Source organism: Salvelinus fontinalis, chromosome 12, assembly GCF_029448725.1.
Source record: "Salvelinus fontinalis isolate EN_2023a chromosome 12, ASM2944872v1, whole genome shotgun sequence".
Lineage (NCBI taxonomy): Eukaryota > Metazoa > Chordata > Actinopteri > Salmoniformes > Salmonidae > Salvelinus > Salvelinus fontinalis.
In genome coordinates this window covers 100001-124256 of record NC_074676.1, presented here as the reverse complement: position 1 = coordinate 124256, position 24256 = coordinate 100001, and the positions used below count along the sequence as shown (strand labels likewise).

At 40.4% G+C, this 24256-nt stretch overlaps 2 protein-coding genes across 3 annotated transcripts in view; both read left to right on the top strand.

Moving 5' to 3' along the window:
* Nucleotides 1–15310, top strand: part of LOC129866589 (F-actin-capping protein subunit alpha-2-like) — a 48023-nt gene extending 32713 nt beyond the window's left edge. The window contains exons 3-10 of the mRNA XM_055939337.1: nucleotides 371–422; nucleotides 608–671; nucleotides 7036–7242; nucleotides 7371–7450; nucleotides 9283–9361; nucleotides 12016–12087; nucleotides 12258–12320; nucleotides 14306–15310. Coding sequence (XP_055795312.1) covers nucleotides 371–422; nucleotides 608–671; nucleotides 7036–7242; nucleotides 7371–7450; nucleotides 9283–9361; nucleotides 12016–12087; nucleotides 12258–12320; nucleotides 14306–14446 — 758 coding nt within the window. The 3' untranslated portion in view covers nucleotides 14447–15310. The remainder of the gene's footprint in view (nucleotides 1–370; nucleotides 423–607; nucleotides 672–7035; nucleotides 7243–7370; nucleotides 7451–9282; nucleotides 9362–12015; nucleotides 12088–12257; nucleotides 12321–14305) is intronic.
* Nucleotides 15311–19960: 4650 nt separating this feature from the next.
* Nucleotides 19961–24256, top strand: part of LOC129866586 (suppressor of tumorigenicity 7 protein homolog) — a 69583-nt gene continuing 65287 nt past the window's right edge. Inside the window, exon 1 of one of the 2 annotated variants that reach the window (XM_055939334.1) lies at nucleotides 19961–20112. In XM_055939334.1, coding sequence (XP_055795309.1) covers nucleotides 20052–20112 — 61 coding nt within the window. In that variant the 5' untranslated portion in view covers nucleotides 19961–20051. The remainder of the gene's footprint in view (nucleotides 20113–24256) is intronic. The other variant, XM_055939335.1, reaches the window with a different exon arrangement.

Genomic DNA, 24256 nt, shown 5'->3' with positions numbered 1-24256 from the left:
TTATCGCAGCCAAACACTCACACACACTCCCCGCTACCAATGTGCCATCGCTTCTCCTTTCATCTCTTTTGATTTCACAGCCCTTTACTTTGTGTCAGCTTGTCATGTCTTCTTTAACCTCATTCTAAGTCTCTCTCTTTCTCTCTATGTTTCTAATGGTCTCTCTCTCTCTCTCTGTCTGTCTCTCTCTGTCTCTCTCTGTCTCTCTCTGTCTCTCTCTGTCTCTCTCTGTCTCTGTCTGTGTGTGTGTGATTTTTCAGTTTTAGCCCCATGCTAGGTGTGTGTGTGCAGTTATTTTTTTTTGTGAATCCTTCTGTGTGTTTGCTGTAGGTTTCTGAGCTCTGACATGTGGTTCTGTTCTCCCCCACAGATGTACGATTGCTGCTCAACAATGACAATCTTCTCAGGGAAGGTGCAGCGCAGTAAGTCGACACTCTGTACTGTCAAAGGGACTCAGACTTGTGGTCAGTTGACGTCATAGACAATCTACTACATGGAGTGAATGTACTATTGACAACTCTGAAATAGTCATTGTTTCTCCAGGAAGTATTTGACTACTGACACTGATTTTTAAGCTTGTACCTGGTTTTCTGTTTTGATTCTGTAGTGCTTTTGCACAGTACAACGTGGACCAGTTTACTCCGGTGAAAGTAGAGCAATATGAAGAACAGGTAGGCTACACTCATTATCTTATGTCAGATTGCAGTTTTTCACCTGTCCGTTGAGAGACGAGCGTCACGTAGGAGTGAAGCCACCTGTCGGAATACAATGGTCTTCACCATGTCCTCCAGAAATGCAGAGGAACAAGACACCGTAGTCAGCCCCTCTAGAACCATACCCTATGATGCTATTGACCCGGTGTCCTTAGAAACGGATCGCTATAGGGATAAACAGCTCTGGTCATTTGGACTAGATGAATGAGACCAGCCTTAGGGATGTCTAAGTGGATGAACTGAAGAATATTAGCCTTGTCGCATTGAAATCGATTGTGTTGTTTCTATGTTTGTTATACAAACAATAATTCCTCTCTTGGTACTACTCCAGTTCAGCATGATTGTGCTGTTGCCTAGGTAACGTAATGATTCACTGATAAATGTTTTGGTTAGCACACTAGACTGTCAGGAATATAAGGAATGGGTCACACAACTCATATACACTGAACAAAAATATAAACGCAACCATTTCAAAGATTTTACTGAGTTACAGTTCATATAAGGAAATCAGTCAATTGGAATCAATTCATTAGGCCCTAATCTATGGATTTCACATGACTGGGAATACAGATGCATCTGTTAGTCACAGATAACTTAAAAAAAAAGAAAAAAAAAAAAGCTTTGGGCGTGGATCCGAATACCAGTCAGTATCTGGTGTGACCACCATTTAGCTCATGCAGCGCAACACTTCTCCTTCACAGAGTTGATCAGGGTTTTGATTGTGGCCTGTGGATTGTTGTCCCACTCCTGTTCAATGGCTGTGCAAAGTTGCTGATATTGTCAGGAACTGGAACACGCCGTTGTACACGTCGACCCAGAGCTTCCCAAACAGGCTCAATGGGTGACATGTCTGGTGAGTATGCAGACCATGGAAAAACTGGGACATTTTCAGCTTCCAGGAATTGTTTACAGATCCTTGCAGAATGGGTCCGTCGTGCATTATCATGCTGAAACATGAGATTAATGGCGGTGGATGAATGGCACTCCAATGGACCTCAGGATCTCATCACGGTATCTCTGTGAATTCAAACTGCCGTCAATGAAATGCAATTGTATTCATTGTCCGTAGCTTATGCCTGCCCATACCATAACCCCACCGCCACCATGGGGCACTCAGTTCACAATGTTGACATCAGGAAACCGCTCGCCCACACGCCACCGGTACAGTTGAAACCGAGATTCATACGTGAAGAGCACACTTTCCAGCATGCCAGTGGCCATCGAAGGTGAGCATTTACCCACTGAAGTTGGTTATGATGCCGAACTGCATTCAGGTCAAGACCCCTGGTTAGCAAGATGAGCATACAGACGGCTTCTGACAGTTTGTGCAGAAATTCTTTGGTTCTGCAAACCAACATTTTCATCAGTTGTCCTGGTAGCTGGTCTCAGATGATCCTGTAGGCGAAGAAGCCGGATGTAGAGGTCCTGGGCTGGCATGGTTACACGTGGCCTGCGGTTTTAATGCCGGTTGGACGTACTGCCAAATTCTCAAAAACAACGCTGGAGGCGGCTTATGGTAGAGAAATTAACAGAAAATTCTCTGGCAACAGCTCTGGTGGACATTCCTGCAGTCAGCATGCCAATTGCCCGCTCCCTCAACTTGAGATGTCTGTCGCAGGATGAATATTTTCCAGAAAATCAACCAAGTTTCAATACCGGGAATAATTCTTATTTATCCCGAGAGTCCCGGGAAATACCGCAAAAATTGCAAGTGACCATTTAAGCGTGGTCACTAGGGTTCTCCCAATAGAAGATTGTCGGTGAGCCATATTGCTATCTTGGCTGTGCCACTATGTAAATATTTCACAGCAAGTGAAACTGATATTTAGTAATGGTAGAGTGATGCTTAGCACCAATAATATTGTTGCGAATTGCAAAACAGGCCATTCAAAATTCAGGGATTTATCATGTTCCTCTATGGCGCATTTCACCAGTAGGCCTAGGCTATCTCTACACAGAGCGCCCTCAGGAAGCACAGAGCGAATCCCAAGTAGGCGTTATCGAATCATTCAAACCTTGTAACGGCAGTCAAATAAAAGTCAAATAGTTTGCTAGATAACCTCCAATGAATGACAGAATGTATTCTATTTGGCAGAATTGAGTTAATGATGATACAGATAGCGCATCAGCTCATGAACAACGGGTAGATAAGAGGAAATTGTTTAAATATCTTAACTAGAGGTCGACCGATTTTATGATTTTTCAACGCCGATACCGATTATTGAAGGACCAATTAAACTGCTTTTTATATATTTTTTTAATATATATTTGTAGTGATGACAATTACAACGATACCGAATGAACACCTATTTTAACTTAGTATAATACATAAATCAATTTAGTCTCAAATAAATAATGAAACCTGTTAAATTTGATTTAAATAATGCAAAAACACAGTGTTGGAGAAGAAAGTAAAAGTGCAATATGTGCCATGTAAGAAAGCTAAAAATTTAAGTTCCTTGCTCAGTACATGAGAACATATGAAAGCTGGTGGTTCCTTTTAACATGAGTCTTCAATATTCCCAGGTAAGAAGTTTTAGGTTGTAGTTATTATAGGAATTATGACGCGTCGACTATTTCTCTCTATACCATTTGTATATCATATACCTTTGACTATTGGATGTACTTATAGGCACTATAGTATTGCCAGCCTAATCTCAGGAGTTGATAGGCTTGAAGTCATAAACAGTGCTGTGCTTCAAGCATTGCGAAGAGCTGCTGGCAAACGCAGGAAAGTGCTGTTTGAATGAATGCTTACGAGCCTGCTGCTGCCTACCACCGCTCAGTCAGACTGCTCTATCAAATCATAGACTTAATTATAATAGAATAAAAACACGATGTTATGTCATAATTATGTAAAATTCTGGCAAATTAATTACGGTCTTTGTTAGGAAGAAATGGTCTTCACACAGTTCAACGAGCCAGGCAGCCCAAACTGCTGCATATACCCTGAGGCGAATGCGCTTTTGTTAAATCATCACCCGTTTGGCGAAGTAGGCTGTGATTCAATGATAAATGAACAGGCACCGCATCGATTATATGCAACGCAGGACAAGCTAGATAAACTAGTAATATCATCAACCATGTGTAGTTAACTAATGATTATGTTAAGATTCATTGTTTTTTATAAGATAAGTTTAATGCTAGCTAGTAACTTACCTTGGCTCCTTGCTGCACCCGCGTAACAGGAGATCAGCCTGCCACGCAGTCTCCTCGTGGGTTTCATTGTAATCGGCGTCCAAAACTGCCGATTACCACCGATTTGTTATGAAAACTTGAAATCGGTCGACCTCTAATCTTAACGAAGACCAACTCTGTTAAAAAGAAACACAATGTCCATATCTACTCTCATACTGTTTGTTGATCACATTAGCTACCGAAGCTCTCATATTGACAACACCAGTCAAAATGGTGCGGAAATGATCATCAAGGTGGCCACACGCGACTATTGCTTTAAATTAGTATAACGGTTGCATATGACGGAGTGTAAGCAAGAATTTGATACATGCCTTCAATGGCATTAGTTTACTTTATTCCAATATTGTCATCATTCAGTTGATCATAACTAAGGTGGGTTTTCCTCTCTTCTGTGCTTTTTCTTGGCCCAACTGCCGACCGACTTCACCGCGTTGTCCTCAACACCAGTTAAAATCAATATAACCTACTGTTTTCAAATTAAATGTTTTGTCACATGCGCTGAATACAACAGGTGTAGACATTACCATGAAATGCTTATTTACAAGCCCTTAACCAACAATGCAGTTCAAGAAATATAGTTGAAATATTTATTAGATAAATAAAAAATGAAGACAAGAAAATGACAGAACAATAACAAAGCTATATACAGGGGGTACCAGTACCAAGTTAATGTGTGGGGGTATATGTTAGTCGAGGTAATTTGTAAAGTGACTATACATACAGTCGTATGAAAAAGTTTGGGCACCCCTGAGGCTGCATAATAATTTACTCTGTCGTCACAGAAAATGATCAGTGGCATGCCATTCATTTTCTAATAAAAGCTGAGTACTGGGGTATTGTCCAGACAAAGATTTTTAGTGTAGCAATATTAAGTTGTATGAAATTAAATCAGATGTGAAAAATAGTCTATGCAAAAATGTGGGCACCCTTGTCATTCTGTTGATTTGAATACCTGTAACTACTTAGCACTGATTAATTGGAACACACAATGGGTTTGGTGAGCTCATTAAGCCTTGAACTTCATAGACAAGTGCATCCAATCATGAGAAAAGGTATTTAAGGTGGCCAATTGCAAGTTGTTGTTCTCTTTGACTCTCCTCTGAAGAGAGGAGGCCTCAAAACAACTCTCAAATGACCTGAAAACAAAGATTGTTCAACATTATGGTTTAGAGGAAGGCTACAAAAAGCTATCGCAGAGATTTAAGCTGTCAGTGTCCACTGTGAGGAACATAGTGAGGAAATGGAAGACCACAGGCACAGTTCTTGTTAAGGCCAGAAGTGTCAGGCCAAGTAAAATATCGGAGAGGCAAAGGCGAAGGATGGTGAGAACGGTCAAAAACAGCCCACAGACCACCTCCAAAGACCTACAACGTCATCTTGCTGCAGATGGTGTCACTGTGCATCGTTCAACAATTCAGCACACTTTGCACAAGGAGAAGCTGTATGGGAGAGTGATGCGGAAGAAGCCTTTTCTGCACACACGCCACAAACAGAGTCACTTGAGGTATGCAAACGCACATTTGGACAAGCCAGCTTCATTTTGGAATAAGGTGCTTGGACTGATGAAACAAAGATTGAGTTATTTGGTCATAACAAGGGATGTTATGCATGGCGGCAAAAGAAAACAGCGTTCCAAGAAAAACACTTGCTACCCACAGTAAAATTTGGTGGGGGTTCCATCATGCTGTGGGGCTGTGTGGCCAGTGCCGGTACTGGGAATCTTGTTAAAGTTGAGGGTCGCACGGATTCCACTCAATATCAGCAGATATTATAATAATGTTGAAGAATCAGTCACAAAGTTGAAGTTACGCCGGCGCTGGATATTTCAACAAGACAATGGCCCAAAACACTGCTCAAAATCTACCTGGGCATTTATGCAGAGGTACAAGTACAATGTTCTGGAATGGCCATCCCAGTCCCCAGACCTGAATATCATTGAGAATCTGTGGGATGATTTGAAGCGGGCTGTCCATGCTCGGCAACCATCAAACCTAACTGAACTGGAGATGTTTTGTAAGGAGGAATGGTCCAAAATACCTTCATCCAGAATCCAGACACTCATTAGAGGCTATGGGAAGCGTCTAGAGGCTGTTATTTTAGCAAAAGGAGGCTACTACTAAATATTGATGTGATTTTTCTATTGGGGTGCCCAAATTTATGCACCTGTCTAATTTTGTTTTGATGCATATTGCACATTTTCTGTTAATCCAATAAACCTCATTTCACTACTGAAATAGTTATTTGATAGATCAAAATGAAATTGCTGATCCAAACACCCAATTATTTATAAATGGAAATCATGGAAATTGTCAGGGGTGCCCAAACTTTTTCATACGACTGTAGATAATAAACAGCGAGTTGCAAGGGGGGGGGGGGGTTCGTCAATGTAAATGGTCCAGGTGGCCATTTGATTAATTGTTCAGCAGTCTTTCTAAAAAGCTGTTATTTTTTTCGGGTTGGAGCTCATTTTAATTTCTCTGTCGGACCAGGCCTGGGCTCGAGGTTTAGTTCTGATGTGAAATTTCATCTGCATTCGGACTGGCAGTGTCAATTATGCGTGTGCTTTGAATTTGCCGACTTTGTATGAAGTAAATATGCTAGGCTAATGGCTTCCATGTGACAACCTGTTATAATGTGCAATTTTATTTTTGGCCAATCTACTGCTGCACATGTTGTGTATTTTGTAGAATTGCATTAGAAAATATTGTAATTTCTCAGGTCTTGTCATTTTATTTTTTCGTGAAATGATCCCGGTTAACCGTGTTAATCCCTGTTGTGTAACAGAACTGCACATTTTAGAGTGGCCCCGGCACAAGGTGCACCTGTGTAATGATCATGCTGTTTAATCAGCTTCTTGATATGCTGCACCTGTCAGGTGGATGCATTATCTTAGCAAAGGAGAAATGCTCACTAACAGGGATGTAAAGAAATTTGTGCACAAAATTTGAGAGAAATGTATTTTCTGTGCATGGAAATTTTCGGGGATCTTTCATTTCAGCTCATGAAACATGGGACCAACACTTTACATGTTGCGATTTATATTTTTGTTCAGTGTATTTTTTGTTGTTGTCCTATTCTTAACTACACAACTATTTTCTCTAATCATTTGACCCCTCCTCTCCAGGTCTTAATCACAGAGCATGGAGACCTGGGCAACGGCAGGGTCCTGGACCCTAAAAACAAGATCTCCTTTAAGTTTGACCATCTGAGGAAGGAGGCCAGCGACCCACAGCCACATGCTTTGGACGGAGCAATGGAGGGCTGGAGGAGTGCTGTAGACGGTGCTGTCCGGGCCTACGTCAAGGAGCACTACCCCAACGGAGTCTGCACTGTACGTTTGGGCTGCATAACACCTTTTTCTTGCACTGATCCTGCACTGTTGAATTTGTCATTAGATCATGTAGCTAATATTATGTGATAACGGAGTTCACTGAAAATATGTGTCGCTTCTCCCCTTAGATTTACGGCAAAACCATTGATGGACATCAAACCATCATCGTGTGTATCGAGTGTCATCAGTTTCAGCCCAAAAACTTTTGGTATGTATGGATTTTTGGAATCAAACATGCGGGGTGAATGAAGTACACTTGTAGTTTAGGTTTCTAATCTTTACAATGCCTTCGGAAAGTATTCAGACCTTTGACTTTTTCCACATTTTGTTACATTACAGCCTTATTCTAAAATGGATTACATTTTTTTTTTTTTTCAGCAATCTAAACACAATAGCCCATAATGGCAAAGTGAAAACACGTTTTTTGTTTGTTTTTTTTGCACATTTATTACAAATAAAAACAGAAATACCTTGTTTACATAAGTATTCAGACCCTTTGCTATGAAACTCGAAATTGAGCTCAGGTGCATCCTTTTTCCATTGATCATCCTTGAGATGTTTCTACAACTTGATTGGTGTCCACCTGCGGTAAATTCAATTGATTGGACATGATATGGAAAGGTACACACCTGTCTATATAAGGTCCCATGGTTGACAGCCCGGCCAAACTGAGCAATTAGGGGAGAAGGGCCTTGGTCAGGGAGGTGACCAGGAACCTGATAGTCACTGACAGAGCTCCAGAGTTCCTCTGTGGAGATGGGAGAACCTTTCAGAAGGACAACCATCTCTGCACTACTCCAACCAATCAGGCAGTTATGGTAGAATGGCCAGACGGAAGCCACTCCTCAGTAAAAGGCACATGATTGCCCGCTTGGTGTTTGCCAAAATGCACCTAAAGGACTCTGACCATGAGAAACAAGATTATCTGGTCTGATGAAACCAAGATTGAACTCTTTGGCCAGAAAGCCAAGTGTCACATCTGGAGGCAACCTGGCACCATCCCTACGGTGAAGCATGGTGGTGGCAGCATCATGCTGTGGGGATGTTTTTTAGTGGCAGGGACTGGGAGACTAGTCAGGATCGAGGGAAAGATGAACGGAGCAAAGTACAGAGATCCTTAATGAAAACCTGCTGCAGAGTGCTCAGGACCTCCGACTAGGAAGGTTCACCTTCCAACAGGACGATGACTCTAAGCACACAGCCAAGACAATGCAGGAGTGGCTTCGGGACAAGTCTCTAAATGTCCTTGACTGGCCCAACCAGTGCCTGGACTTGAACCCGATCAAACATCTCTGGAGAGACCTGATAAAAGCTGTGACGCTCCGCATCCAACCTATCCAACCTGACAGAGCTCGAGAGGATCTGCAGAGAAGAATGGGAGAAACTCCCCAAATACAGGTGTGCCAAGGTTGTAGCGTCGTACCCAAGAAGACTCAAGGCTGTAATCGCTTCCAAAGGTGCTTCAACAAGGTGCTGAGTAAAGGGTCTGAATAATTATGTAAATGTGATATTTCTGAGGGTTTTTTTTTATACAGATTTAGGGAGAGAGGAATAATTTAAAACATTTTAGAGTAAGGCTGTAATGTAACAAAATGTGGATAAAGTCAAGGGTTCTGAATTCTTTCCCAAATGCACTGTAAATGGTTTCTAAATCTCTCCGGGCAGAATCAAAGTATGTTTAGCCTGTGAACCATCAATTGTCTTGTTTACACGCTAAACACTGTTTCAACACTATCTAAGCTTGCTTTGTTCGGTACTTAGCTAACCGCTGCCTGTTGGTTTAGAGATCAGTGGCCCCCCCATTACCTTGTTGAGCCAGCTCTGATCAGGTTAATTTAATTGAGTAAGGGTTGTGCCAATCCTCTTTGCGGGTGGGCTTTTACTGGGCTTAAGGCTCCTTGAGTGTAAAGATCTGATTTCCGCTGAGGAAAGACTTGGCTGTGTAGTGGAGGTAGAGGGAGACGACACTAAACTCAGACGCACTTTATATGAGCTTGTGGATGTAAAAAAATGTTTTGTCTTTTCTCTCTCTTTGTGAAGGAATGGACGTTGGAGGTCAGAGTGGAAATTCACCATCGGCTCCTCCACTACTCAAGTGGCCGGAATAATGAAAATCCAGGTGTGTGTGTGTGTGTACACGTGTGCGTATTTATACAGAGACTTCAAAGTATTCACACCCCTTTACTTTTTCCACACCCCTTTACTTTTTGTTGTGTTACAGCCTGAATTTAAAATGGATTCAATTGAGATGTTGTGTCACTGGCCTACGCCGGTGGCGGTCGGTGCCGTTTTAAGATGAGGGAGGACCATTTTTTATGAACATGGCTTTTTTTTCGATTACAGCTTACTAGATGACTGTCATTCCTATTTAAATTCACCCATCTCAACGTAACATCGATAGGTTTAGGCTAGTACATGAAACACACGTTTTCCCTATAACCATCATCAGGTTGCTACAACCTGGTCTACGAATGAATGTTTACAACGTAGGTGCACAGGTTGAGAGGTTAATGTGAATAATCTAGGTGACAGACAGTGACACATTCAATGCCGCCTTGCACAGTCTTGCCTGCATCTAGCTGATCTAGGGTGTGGTCATTAGTCCAACAGTTTCTATTGGATATATTCAAGTCATTTTATCCCCTTCATCTCAATTTCTGCCCAAAATGACACTCAGGACCTGGAACAAGGATATGCCTATACTTGATGCTATTCGAAAGGAAACACTTTGACATTTGTGGAAATGTGAAATGAATGTAGGAGAATATAATACAAACAAAAAAACATGTTTTCTAATTGTATTTTTGTTGCATCATCTTTCAAATGCAAAAGAAAGACCATACATTGAGAGAGGAAGCTGAGGATCATTTAGATGTTGTCCACAACAGGGCAACAGTGTGTGCAACGTTTTAGACTGATACATTTCAATAATATGAGAGCTACATAATATTTAGTATGAGTCTCCCAGGTGTCCCTCACGACTTTGCCCAAATGTACCCAAGTGGCCGAATTAGTCGATTGATACATTTTCAAGTACATAACTATAGAGAACATACAAAAATGCTATGGTAATAATTTGTAAAAAAGTTTACACACTCCCAGGAATGTCCTACATGATGGATCATTAGCTTCCCTACATAAAAGGTACTAACGAGATGCGACGAGAACGCTGATCCAATGCCTCCCAACACAGAAGTGAACTATTTAAGATAAGGGCCAAGTTAGCAGCCAACACTGATGTAATGTCATACGTGCACACTCCACAAACCACACACGAAGTGAAAAAAATAACTATTTACAATTTGAGTATTTCGTACACCCACAGTCCTCTACACCAGATTGTGCTGCTGATGCCAAGTCCCATAGCAGTCTCTTTCTGCTGTGAAGCAGAGGGTAACAACACAAGTAGTGCAGGTGATGGGAGATTTCTTGTGGCACAGAGTACAACACCTCCCTGCTGTGCTGTTTTGGTCCTGTGGCACATTCAGGTCTACAGTTATGTATTTTGGCCTGGGGTGGGTGTGGAGCCAGAGACCGAGACAGCAGCAGGTGTCAGACTGGAGGAACCAGTTCCTACATTTGAATGAGTGTGGGATGGAGGACTTGAATGTGGTCTCTGGAGTTGACTCCCAGAGGTCATCTGAGTCTCTACCAATATTCATGAAAGTAGCCACCCTTTGCACACTCTTGGCATTCTCTCAACCAGCTTCATGAGGAATGCTTTTCCAACAGTCTTGAAGGAGTTCCCACATATGATGAGCACTTGTTGGCTGCTTTTCCTTCACTCTGCGGTCCAACTCATCCCAAACCACCTAATTGGGTTGAGGTCGGGTGATTGTGGAGGCCAGGTCATCTGATGCAGCACTCATCGCTCTCCTTGGTCAAATAGCCCTTCCACAGCCTCAAGGTTTTGTTTTGAATCAATGTCCTGTTGTAAAACAAATGATAGTCCCACTAAGCCCAAACCAGATGGGATGGCGTATCACTGCAGAATGCTGTGGTAGCCATGCTGGTTAAGTGTGCCTTGAATTCTAAATAAATCACCAACAGTGTCACCAGATAAACCCCATCACACCACCTCCTCCATGCTTCACGGTGGGAACCACACATGTAGAGATCATCCGTTCCCTTACTCTGCGTCTTACATAGACATGGCGGTTGGAGCGAATAGTCAAGTTTGGTCTCATCAGACCAAAGGACAGATTTCCACCGGTTTAATGTCCATTGCTCATGTTTCTTGGCCCAAGCAAGTCTTCTTCTTATTGGTGTCCTTTAGTAGTGGTTTCTTTGCAGCAATTTGACCATGAAGGCCTGAGTCACGCAGTCTCCTCTGAACAGTTGATATTGAGATGTCTGTTACTTGAACTCTGAAGCATTTAGTTGGGCTGCAGTTTCTGAGGCTGGTAACTCTAATGAAAAATCTATTTGATCCCTTTTGGTTGTAACTCAACAAAATGTGGACTAAGTCGAGAGGTATGAATACTTTCTGAAGGCACTGATTATGTGTGTACATTTGGGCATGGTTACTTTTATGATCATCACACACTACTCTGGGCTCCCGAGTGGCGCAGCGGTCTAAGGCACTGCATCTCAGTGCTAGAGGCGTCACTACAGACCTTGGTTCGATTCCAGGCTGTGTCATTACCGGCCGTGATTGGGAGTCCCATAGGTCGGCGCACAATTGGCCCAGCGTCGTTGTAAATAAGAATTTGTTCTTAACTGACTTGCCTAGTTAAATATTTGTATTTTTTTTTTTACTCTGTCTGGATGTAGGTTCATTACTATGAAGACGGCAACGTTCAGCTGGTCAGCCACAAAGAGGTCCAGGAATCCATGTCCATATCTGTGAGTGCTTTATTAAAATAGAATACATGTGGAACAACCCCCATTGAAAACATTCACAGAAATGAACCCCTCTGCTGTAAAGTATTTGGGTTAGGTATGTAATTTCTATGCTCATTACTTGGACATCTCTTGTTTCACCTCCCGATTTCCACTCTGTTCCTCTCCACCAGAACGAAGCTGCAACTGCAAAGGAGTTCATCAAGATCATGGAGGCTGTGGAGAACGACTACCAGGTGTGTGGGATTAGGAATGGGAACTCTTTGATATGGGCACATACAGGTAACTGCCAAAATAAAGGAAAAGCTAACATAGTGTCTTAATACGGTGTTGGACCGCTACAAGCTACAAGTGTCTGGCACTCTTGGAGGGATGCAACATCATTCTTCCACGAAAAATTCCATCATTTGGTGTTTTGTTAATGGTGGTAGAAAACGCTGTCTCAAGCGCCGCTCCAGAATCTTCCCTAAGTTTTCAAATCGGGTTGAGATCTGGTGTCTGAGACGGCCATGGCATGTGGTTTACGTTTGTTTTCATGCTCATCAAACCATTCAGTGACCACTCATGCCCTGTAGATGAGGGCATTGTCATCCAATGGGGACATAGCCATGGTAGCCAAGATAATGGCTTGCCCAGCATTCTTATGTGACCCTAAGCATTATAGAATGTTAATTGCTTTTAATATACTTTGTATCCCTCATTTACTCGTGTTTCCATTAATTTGGCCGTTACCTGTACATATACAAATTACTGTAACTTCAAGTACATGCAATAATGAAGCGTCATATTTTGCCATTGGTTTCACATGACATGTCTGTCAGGTGTTGTTCATATACTTGTGTAACGTCAAAACATTATCTGGAAACCATTACCACATGACACTATTCCTGTCAATTGTGGTTCTTAGAGATGGGCACGGTTAACGGATAAATTGAATATCCGAATAGATGTTATTATTTGATTACTTTAAGTGAGTGTTTATTTTTTTGAGAATTAATTTAGGTCTATTTTAACAGTGGGAAAAAAAGTCAATTAAAATTATCCTTATGACATTGTTTAAACTTCTTGCGAATCAGTGGGACGCTACCGTCCCACTTCGACACCTTCCGGTGAAATTGCAGAGCGCCAAATTCATATTAAATGACTAAATATTAAACTTTCATGAAATCACAAGTGCAATACTCTGGGTTTCCCCTGCCATTTCAGTTCTGTTATACTCACAGACATTGTTTTAACAGTTTTAGAAACTTTAGTGTTTTCTATCCAAATCTACCAATTATATGCATATCCTAGCTTCTGGGCCTGAGTAGCAGGCAGTTTACTTTGGGCACGCTTTTCATCCGGACATCAAAATACCACCCCCTATCCCAAAGAAGTTAACTACAAAAATATGCTTTGACATTTTTCATTTAATATAACAACCAACTTTTGAGTGTAGTTTTTATAATGGTGCCCGTTTAACCCTCCAGTCTGCCCTGACATTGGTGTGCTATTTTCCAACCATTTCAAATAGCAATTACAGGAATGCGCACCTAAATGTTTCCACAAGACCTGACACATCAATACAAAACACTCTAACTTTTTTGTATCAGTTCTATCATGGTGAAAATCAGGCTACTCTTTCACTGAGTAAGTTTACATGCACACTAATAATTCGATATTAAACTGATTATAGCATTAGGCAGAGTATTGCATTAGTCGTGTAAACACCTCACTCGGCTTATCTTAATCGGGCATAAGGTCATTATCATAGTAAGCATAGGCCGATTTAAAACGCCTGCTTTTCTGAGCAATTTGTTGAATAATTAGGACATGTAAACAGTTTAATCGGAGTTCCAGCTGTGTGTTTTATCTGCGCATGTGCCAGCAACGGTAGCGCAAACCTCCCTCTTATGTGCGAGTGAAGTGAGTTCTGGAAAAACTGAAAGTATGCATCTTAGAAATATTTGTCCAAACTCAGAATCAAATGGGTTATCAAAAATAACATGGTTACTGTGGTAGAATGTTTATTTGAATGTCCACTTGCATCATTTTGGTTGGTCAAGAGAAATTCTCCATCCGGATATCATCATTTTGGTTGGTCAAGAGAAATTCTCCATCCGGATATCATCATTTTTTTGTTGTTGATATTATTCTAATAGGCATTTCAGAAATTATTGTACTATCTCTATTGTGACACCCCAAAGCCCTCCCTAACTCCGCACTCCTCTTTCCCCGTCAGACCGCCATCAACGAGAATTACCAGACCATGTCGGACACTACTTTCAAAGCCTTACGCCGCCAGCTTCCTGTGACGCGCACCAAGATCGACTGGAACAAGATCCTGAGCTACAAGATCGGCAAGGAGATGCAGAACGCTTAAAACAAACTGAACAGAAAACCCCAGCATTGCATGGCTGGATTATTGTATCGTCTTTGTACAAATTAGATCAATGGGAGTGGAAAAATGTAAGGTCTCACAGGAAAAAAATGGCAAACATTATTACACCTATTAAAGATGTCTACTTTTATTAATGCTTTTATACAGACACAGTTAAAAAGATCATCTGTATAATACATAGATGATAAAGAAAATAATCATATTATTGGCCAAATAAGATGTGGATGGAGGATGTAGTACCTAGAAGAGGGGTGGAGCTTCCTTCATATGCAAACCTGACAACCTGATATATTTATGATTATGGTAGTTAGACCACACCTTTGACCCAAGGGGAAACTATACCAATTGCAATGATGAAATTATTATTTTGAAGAATATGTCTCTGTGTATACATTTAGATTAGGACTTTATTGGCTAATGGAGGAAAATACTCCTGTACTGTAAAAGAGTCCTTCTGTTGTGTTCAATGGCTTGTACTTTTATGACATCAGAACGACGTCTTTTACAAGCGGTGTATCATATTCGACCACTCAATGTTCTTATTGGTTCTCCCCACACCGTTTACCCCAGACCATACGTTAAAATCTCAAGTTTGTGTGACCCTCCAAGCTTAACTCATCGATTTCTGAACTGAACTTTCATGACACCGTGAAAGTATGGTTCCTATAATACCCTAACAAGCTTAATTATTAATACCTCTTTAATTGCTACCAAATGTGGATTAAAATGTTCAATTTAATTTACAATCAAATGAAATGAGTGTCTTATTTTGAATTAGGGCAGACCTGACTGTATTATAACATGGCACATTGTAATATATACCTGTATTAAACATCCTTGTCCTTCGGTTTGGTGATTTATTTCCTTGAGATTGAATTACAATTAATCTCAACTTTTTTGCATTAAATTACACATTTTCTATTTACTGTCTCACTCAATTTTGACCATTGATAGGGTTCCTGTTATAGGGTTTAATGTTAAACACTACTTCTACATTTTACTTGCAGTCATTAGCGGCCGTTAGAATCTGTTCCTTTTTTTTGTCAGAATACAACAGGATTTAATAAGGACTACATGAAATATGTCTTGCATGGAATGGACATTAAAAAAAAAGGACTGGTCTTGAGATATATATTTTAAATTATGAACTGAGCAGGCTGGGCTGACATGTTTATAACCATGCTAGGACTTTATAATATCAGTATGCATTTATAAGATTGTGCTGTTATTATTTCTAATATTCTCTATTACTGTTACTATTTATTTTTGTCTGACTGTTTTACATGTTATTTGGCTAATTCTCTTAAGCATCCTCATCGATATTCATGTTAACATGGGACTGCCCATATTTCCCTCTGGCCAATGCCAATTGTCGGCCAAGGATTTGCCTTAGGACGCAAAGGTGAGTCAGGGAGATGGTCTGATGGTCTTCGTGACAACAGACTTAGATGTGGGGAGAGGTTTTAGTGGGTGGAATATTAGGACAATTGGAGGTTTACAAAGTTGCAGCTATAGTATACTTAACTGGAGGAGTTACAGTTGAAGTCAGAAGTTTACATACACCTTAGCCAAATACATTTTTAACTCAGTTTTTCACAATTCCTAACATTTAATCCTAGTAAATATTCCCTGTTTTAGGTCCGTTAGGATCACCACTTTATTTTAAGAATGTGAAATGTCAGAATAATAGTAGAGAACGATTTATTTCAGCTTTTATTTCTTTCATCACATTCCCAGTGGGTCAGAAGTTTACATACACTCAATTAGTATTTGGTAGCATTACCTTTAAATTGTTTAATTGGGTCAAATTGTCCATTTGGAAGACCCATTTGCGACCAAGCTTTAACTTCCTGACTGATGTCTTGAGATGTTGCTTCAATATATCCACATAATTTTCCTCCTCATGATGCCATCTATTTTGTGAAGTGCACCAGTCCCTCCTGCAGCAAATCACCCCCACAACATGATGCTACCACCCCCGTACTTCACGGTTGGGGTGGTGTTCTTCGGCTTGCAAGCATCCCCCTTTTTCCTCCAAACATAACAATGGTCATCATGGCAAACAGTTCTATTTTTGTTTCATCAGACCAGAGGACATTTCTCCAAAAAGTACAATCTTTGTCCCCATGTGCAGTTGCAAACTGAAGTCTGGCTTTTGTATGGCAGCTTTGGAGCAGTGGCTTCTCACTTGCTGAGTGGCCTGTCAGGTTATGTCGATATAGGACTCATTTTACTGTGGATATTGTCACGACTTCCGCCGAAGTCGGCTCCTCTCCTTGTTCGGGCGGCGTTCGGCGATCTACGTCACCGGCTTTCTAGCCATCGCCGCTCCATTTTTCATATGTCCATTTGTTTTGTCTTGTCCCATACACACCTGGTTTTCATTCCCTCATCAATCAACATGTATTTAGCCCTCTGTTTCCCATCATGTCTTTGTGTGTAATTGTTTATTGTCATGTGGTTTGTCAGGCGCATTACTTTTGTTATTTCCGTGGTTTTGGCACTTGTATGTTTTTATTGTGCTGTCTATTTGGAACGGAATTAAAGTGTGCCTGTATGCTACACTCTGCTCTCCAGCACCTGACTTCGCCTCCGCTACACACGCTTAACAGATATAGATACTTTTGTACCTGTTTCCTCCAGCATCTTCACAAGGTCCTTTGCTGTTGTTCTGGGATTGATTTGCACTTTTCGCACCAAAGTACGCTAATCTCTAGGAGACAGAACGCGTCTCCTTCCTGAGCGGTATGACGGCTGCATGGTCCCAAGGTGTTTATACTTGCATACTATTGTTTGTACAGATGAACGTGGTACCTTCAGGCATTTTGAAATTGCTCCCAAGGATGAACCAGACTTGTGGAGGTCCACAAATGTTTTCTGAGGTCTTGGCTGATTTCTTTTGATTTTCCCATGATGTCAAGCAAGGAGGCACAGTTTGAAGGTAGGCCTTGAAATACATCCACAGGTACACCTCCAATTGACTCAAATGATGTCAATTAGCCTATCAGAAGCTTCTAAAGCCATGACATAATTTTCTGCAATTTTCCAAGGTGTTTAAAGGCACAGTCAACATAGTGTATGTAAACTTCTGACCCACTGGAATTGTGATACTGTGAGTTATATGTGAAATAATCTTTCTGTAAACAATTGTTTGAAAAATGACTTGTGTCATGCACAAAGTAGATATCCTAACCGACTTGCCAAAACTGTAGTTTGTTAACAAGAAATGTGTGGAGTGGTTGAAAAACGAGTTTTAATGACTCCAACCTAAGTGTATGTAAACTTCCAACTTCAACTATATGTCATATATGCAGTTATTGAAAATTTGAATATCTACTTAATCCAAATCTACAACCAACTGATTACAGCACTACCACAAAAATGGAGGAGGCAAGTGGAAAATTGAGAAGGTAGGGGACTTGTTTGCATGCCAAATATTAAAGATACAAATTGGCTGAAAGGAATTGGCATAAATAGAAAAATATACCAGTTTCATCTGAGGACAAATATGTTGACAGCTGCACAATGCAGGTTGTAAAATAAATGGAAGAGCTTTTCAATGTACCAATTCCATGGTTTATGGTTTATGAACTGGTACAAAAAACTACACTTGATTCAACACTTAGAGTTTTTCAATTTAAATTATTATATAAAATTCTTGCCACCAACAGAATGCTATATATATGGGGCATATAAGAATCTCAGCTCTGTAGATTTTGCTGTGAAGAGACAGAATCAATAGATCATTTATTCTGGTATTGCCCCTTTGTAGCTTGTTTCTGGTCACAGGTTCAGGAATGGTTAAAAAAATCGCAACATGAAATTAAAATTAACCTTACAAATAGCAGTGTTGGGCAATTTGGAAAGCCATAGTCAGTCAATAAATAATATTAAAAATACTCATAGGAAAAGTTTTCATTTTTAGCTCACAATCTGTGGATACTATACGATTAGAAAGGTTCAAAAACTATATCAAACATCACAGCACAATTGAAAAATATATGGTACATGGAAACCAAACGAGGGTGGTCTATGGTGATAGGTGGGATGGGCTGAGAGTGGCTGAGGGTTGGGATTAAAGAGTTTATGTTTGGTAATGTATTATTGTTATGTGACTGCTTTATATAAAAGTACCATGTATGTAAAAATATATATGTAAAATGTATTTGTAAAATGTATGTATATGTAGCAAAAAATCTGTAAAAAAATAAGATTTGTCCTACGAAGGGGGGTGGGGGGGGGGGGGGGTTAAATATATATATTTTAAATAACAAAAATAAAAATAAAACGCTGCTCTTCTGGCACCGAATGACCGATTGCAACGAAACTTGACATGTGGTATCTATGGACAAAGGTCTCGCAATATTTTCCAGACTAGTACCTAAAACAATAAACATTCACATGGGTGTGGCCTGGCACATAAATATATATAAATCAGTCAAGGATATTCGTAACACAATTTGGTACATGTTGCAAACACTGTCAAGAATCAACATATGCAAGAACATTCATAGCGACCACACAGTGGTGCTATAATGGGCACACATTTATATCTCTTGATCTGACTCAGAATGCTGAATTTTGGCACACATGGTCAGGGATAACCCATGCGATTTCTCAGACACCACTGGCCCAATTTTGATTAAACTTGGATGAATGAAGCATCTTGCTATAGAGATCCAGCATTTACAAAATTACACTGATTGGCCCAAGGGGGGCGCTATAATAATCAACTGTATGTACGTTAGTCACACGTGATATCTCAGACACCAACGGCACAATGTTGATGAAACTTGGGTGAATGATGCGTCTTGCCATAGAGATCTGTAATTTAATAAATTACACTGATTGGCCCAAGGGGGGCGCTGCATCATTCGTGGGGGACTGCATGTTTACTGGCTTTTTTTTGTATCATGGTCAATGATACACTGAGCAGTCATACGAGACAGAATCTACTAAGCTGTCACTCTTTCTCGCAAGACTGATTGGAGAGGTTGTGTGGAGGGCTCTGTCCTTTTTCTTTAGCTTATTTCTTGTTTCTATTTTCACGGTGGAGGGCTAAAACATTGTTATTGTCCCCCACAATGAAATCGGAGGGGGACTATGGATCTGTCTCAGTCCGTTCGTATGTTAGTCACACACAATATATCTCAGCCAACACTGGCCTGATTTTGGTTGAATGATGCCATAGAGATCTGGCATTTACAAAATTACACTGATAGGACCAAGGGGAGTGCTATAGTAATCAACTGAAATAATATCCCCTGTTTGAGTTTGAATTGTTGTCACTAATTGGCCCTCTGGGGGACGACTGTTGCCTTGTTCTCATTTTAAAAAAGGTGGAAGATAGTCATCTTTCATAAATAATTTGAATATGATTTTGTGTATGTTTTGTTGTACTATACTAATAAACTCTCAAATGACAGGATGTTTCCATCCTTGAAAGTTATTGAAGTATCATACACCGTCCCAGAATACACTGAGCCCAGAGTATCATGGCTGAAAATGGGACAGGCTTATTAATAGAGCAACTCAAGTCCTCCATTGCCTGGTCTTGGGCATACTTCTGACAGCCTGGTTCTTTGTTATGGTATTTTTGGTTTACATTTTACGAGTGCCATTCAGATACAGCGACAACCTGACCGCAGGTGAGAGTCTCTTATGTCAACATCCTTTTTTAACGACTTCAAAGTTTTAGGTAGGTAACTTGCTTGCTAAGAAAGTTCATTGGGACTAGCTCTAGCTAATGCGTGTTCGCTAGCAGACACGTATACAGTCTCGCGCTCTAGCCAGACACAAGTCTTGTTCTTCTCTCGCTTGTTTTGCTAGCATAGCCTAGCTAGTTTTAGCTAGTACGAAAATGCAACTGATGCGGTTATTGTTGGCTTTCACATAATAACTCATTCTCGGTAAAACAATTCAACATGTTCGCATTTTGTGTATAGTGTTTGTGGACACTGTAACCACACTTTCAAAGTTTCCATATTTGCTAGCTGCTGTAGCTGGTCCGCAACCCCTTGGCTATTTTACAAAGTCATGTTCCAAGTGCAATTAGATTACTTTAGCTAACTGTACCTATTACAAGCATGCCGCCAGATTGTGCGCTAACGTTGCAGTTCAATTCATTTTTGCTTTGTCTTTTTTTTTTACCCAGCTAGCAAATCCACTAGTTAGCTAACGTACATGACTAGACATTAAGGAATGTCTCATCTTTGAAACCGTGACTGTGTTTGTAGTAATAATCCATTTTAATATATATATTTATATATTTTTAAGTCGGTCTCGGATAGGGGTATAAAATAGATATGTGAGATGTCTGATGTGGGTAGCTAACTATACCGAACAAAAATATAAACGATTTCACTGAGTTAGTTCAATGAAGGAAATCAGTCAATTGAAATAAATTAGGCTCATATTTATGGATTTCACAAGACTGGGCAGAGGCGCAGCCATGGGTGGGCCTGGAAGGGCATAGGCCCACCCACTGGGGATCTATGCCCAGCCAATCAGAATGAGTTTTTCCCCACAAAAAGGCTTTATTATAGACAGAAATACTCCTCGACACCCACCTCCCACCAGACAATCCTGCAGGTGAAGAAGCTGTATGTGGAGATCCTGTGCTGGTGTGGTTACTTGTGGTTTGTGGTTGTAAGGCCGGTTGGATGTACTGCCAAATTCTCTCAAATTATGTTGGAGATGGCTTGTAATCAAAAAGATTACATTAAAGTATCTGGCAACACCTCTGAACATTCCTGCAGCCAGCATGCCAATTACGCGCTCCCTCAACTTTACGTCTGTGGCATTGTGTTGTGTGACAAAACTGCTACTGGCTTTTATTGTCCCCAGTACAAGGTGCACGTGTGTAATCATCATGCTGTTTAATTAGCTTCTTGATATGCCACACCGGTCAGGTGGATAGATTATTGTGGCAAAGGAGAAATTGTCACTAATAGGGATGTAAGCAAATTTGTGCACAACATTTGAGAGAAATAAGCTTTTTGGCCGTATGGAAAATTTCTGGGATCTTTAATCTCAGCTCATGAAAAATGGGACCAACACTTTACATGTTGCGTTTTTATATTTTTGTTCAGTATATAAAATAGCTATATGATTATGAAATACTTAGTGTTTACTTCTGTAACCATTTTATCAAACACATGGCATGTGTTTTCTGGTTGCCGTTTATGATTTCAGGAGAGGCTCAACAAGCACTTGGGGGGTCAGAATAAGTCATTGTTGGCTTGTCAGTCAGTCATAGCCTAGTCAGTCATATGATTTTCATAAAAAATGTTATGCCAAAGTTGGCATTTGATTAGGTGGTTCCTTGTGAACAGCATCTAGTCTCTCTGTCCTCTGTGACAGAGTAGTGGTGAGGAGCAGATGGAAGAATGTGCTCTTTCAGTGGGCCAGCTGGCTGTCTGAGGAGTGGAGGGCCAGGCAACGTTTAGATACACAGACTAGCTGAGGGACATATTTGGTATAAAATCACCAGTTCAGTGTGCATTATATTGTGTTTTCTTGTCTCTGTCTTATATTTTTTACTGTCATTGGTGTTTGTGTATGTTTGCTGGCGAGCAAACGTGTGTGTCGTGGGGGGTTGACGTAGGCACAGCGTGGTAAGAACTGGAATGGGCCTGGGGAAGCAGACCAGGCATGCATGTTGAAATGCAAAGTCACTGTACTTGACTTAGGTGCCGGGTTCAGGTTGGCATAAATGCTCAGCCTCACCCACAACCCCATTTTTGCTGATGTCTTAAAGCTGCAAATGTAACTTTTTGGGCGACCTGACCAAATTAACATAGAAATATGAGTTATAGATCTTTCATTGAAAGCAAGTCTAAGAAGCAGATCTGTTCTATGTGTGCTATTTCTATGCGTTCCGTTATTTTTCATTTTTGCATCTTTTACTTTCGGTTTTGTACACCAGCTTCAAACCGCTTAAAAACTATATTTATGGTTATGGAAAATATTTCAAAGCGGTTTAGATGGTACAATGATTCTCTACACAATGACTTCTTGTTTTGTCCCATAAACTTGAAATTAGGTGATCTATTTTAAATTTAGCAACCAGGAAATGCGATTTCTGCATAAAGTATTGCACCTTCAAAGTAACTGCACAGTGAAAACCTTACTTTTAAAAGTTCATATTCTGTTAAAGGAAAGATTCACCCATTTTGAATGATATTTAGTTTTTTATGCATTTCAAGTTTTCACGTGTTTCTGAGTTGTTGGCATTCAAGCAGGCAGAAATCTGGCCGGTATGATGTAGCACTGTGATAAATTTGCTCATACTACACTGGATGTTGATAGATATTTTTGCAATCTACTTTCTATTCCTATTAATTCATTATTATATATTTTTTTAATTTCATTGTTGGTTAGTCTCGTAAGTAAGCATTTCACTAAGGTCTACACCTGTTGTATTCGGCGCATGTGACTAATAAAATTAGATTTGATCATACAAGTCAGATTTCAATACTGGCTGATGTCATAACTCGGGAAGATGTCTTCTCTTGAATGAGCCATTGAGTATATTTTTGCGATATTCCTATCTCTAGAAATTTGCAATTATACGGAGGTTCTGCCTATTTTGACCAGGGTGCATTGCATGGTGTTGTTGTTGCCAGAGATATTATATATATTATAAAGGAGATGGAAATCCAAATGAATAAAGGAACGTAAAATGCTCCACCCAGCAGACTGTCGACCATTGCGTTCACTTTGTCATGCAGAGTCAAGCGGTTGCTAAGTTAGTCGTCACACAATCCTTTCTCAAAGGTGCTTCTACAAAGTATTGACTCGGGTGTGAATACTTATGTAGATTATATTTCATTTTCAGTAAATTTTCTTAAATGTCAAACAGGTTTGCACTTGATTGTTATGGGGTATTGTCTGTAGATACACTACCGTTCAAAAGTTTGTGGTCACTTAGAAATGTCCTTGTTTTCCATGAAAACATACATGAAATGAGTTTTAAAATGAATAGGAAATATAGTCAAGACGTTGACAAGATTATAAATAATGATTTTTAATTGAAATAATAATTGTGTCCTCCAAACTTTGCTTTCGTCAAAGAATCCTCCATTTGCAGCAATTATAGCCTTGTAGACCTTCCCATTCTAGTTGTCAATTTGTTGAGGTAATCTGAAGAGATTTCACCCCATGCTTCCTGAAGCACCTCCCTCAAATTAGATTGGCTTGATGGGCACTTCCTACGTACCATATGGTCAAGCTGCTCCCACAACAGCTCAATAGTGTTTAGATCCGGTGACTGTGCTGGCCACTCCATTATAGACAGAATACCCGCTGACTGCTTCTTCCTTAAATAGTTATTGCATAGTTTGGAGCTGTGCTTTGGGTCATTGTCCTGTTGTAGGAGGAAATTGGCTCCAATTAAGCGTTGTCCACAGGGTATGGCATAGTGTTGCAAAATGGAGTGAAAGCCTTCCTTCTTCAAGATCCCTTTTACCCTGTACAAATCTCCCACTTTAACACCACCAAAAGACCCCCAGACCATCACATTGCCTCCACCGTGCTTGACAGATGGTGTTAAGCACTCCTCCAGCAGCTTTAAATTTTTTCTGCGTCTCACGAATGTTCTCCTTTGTGATCCGAACACCTCAAACTTAGATTTGTCTGTTTTTATAACACTTTTTTCCAATCTTCCTCTGTCCAGTGTCTGTGTTCTTTTGCCGTCTTAATCTTTTCTTTTTATTTGCCAGTTTGAGATATGGCTTTTTCTTTGCAACTCCCGGAGTCAGTTGCCTCTTCACTGTTGACGATGAGACTGGT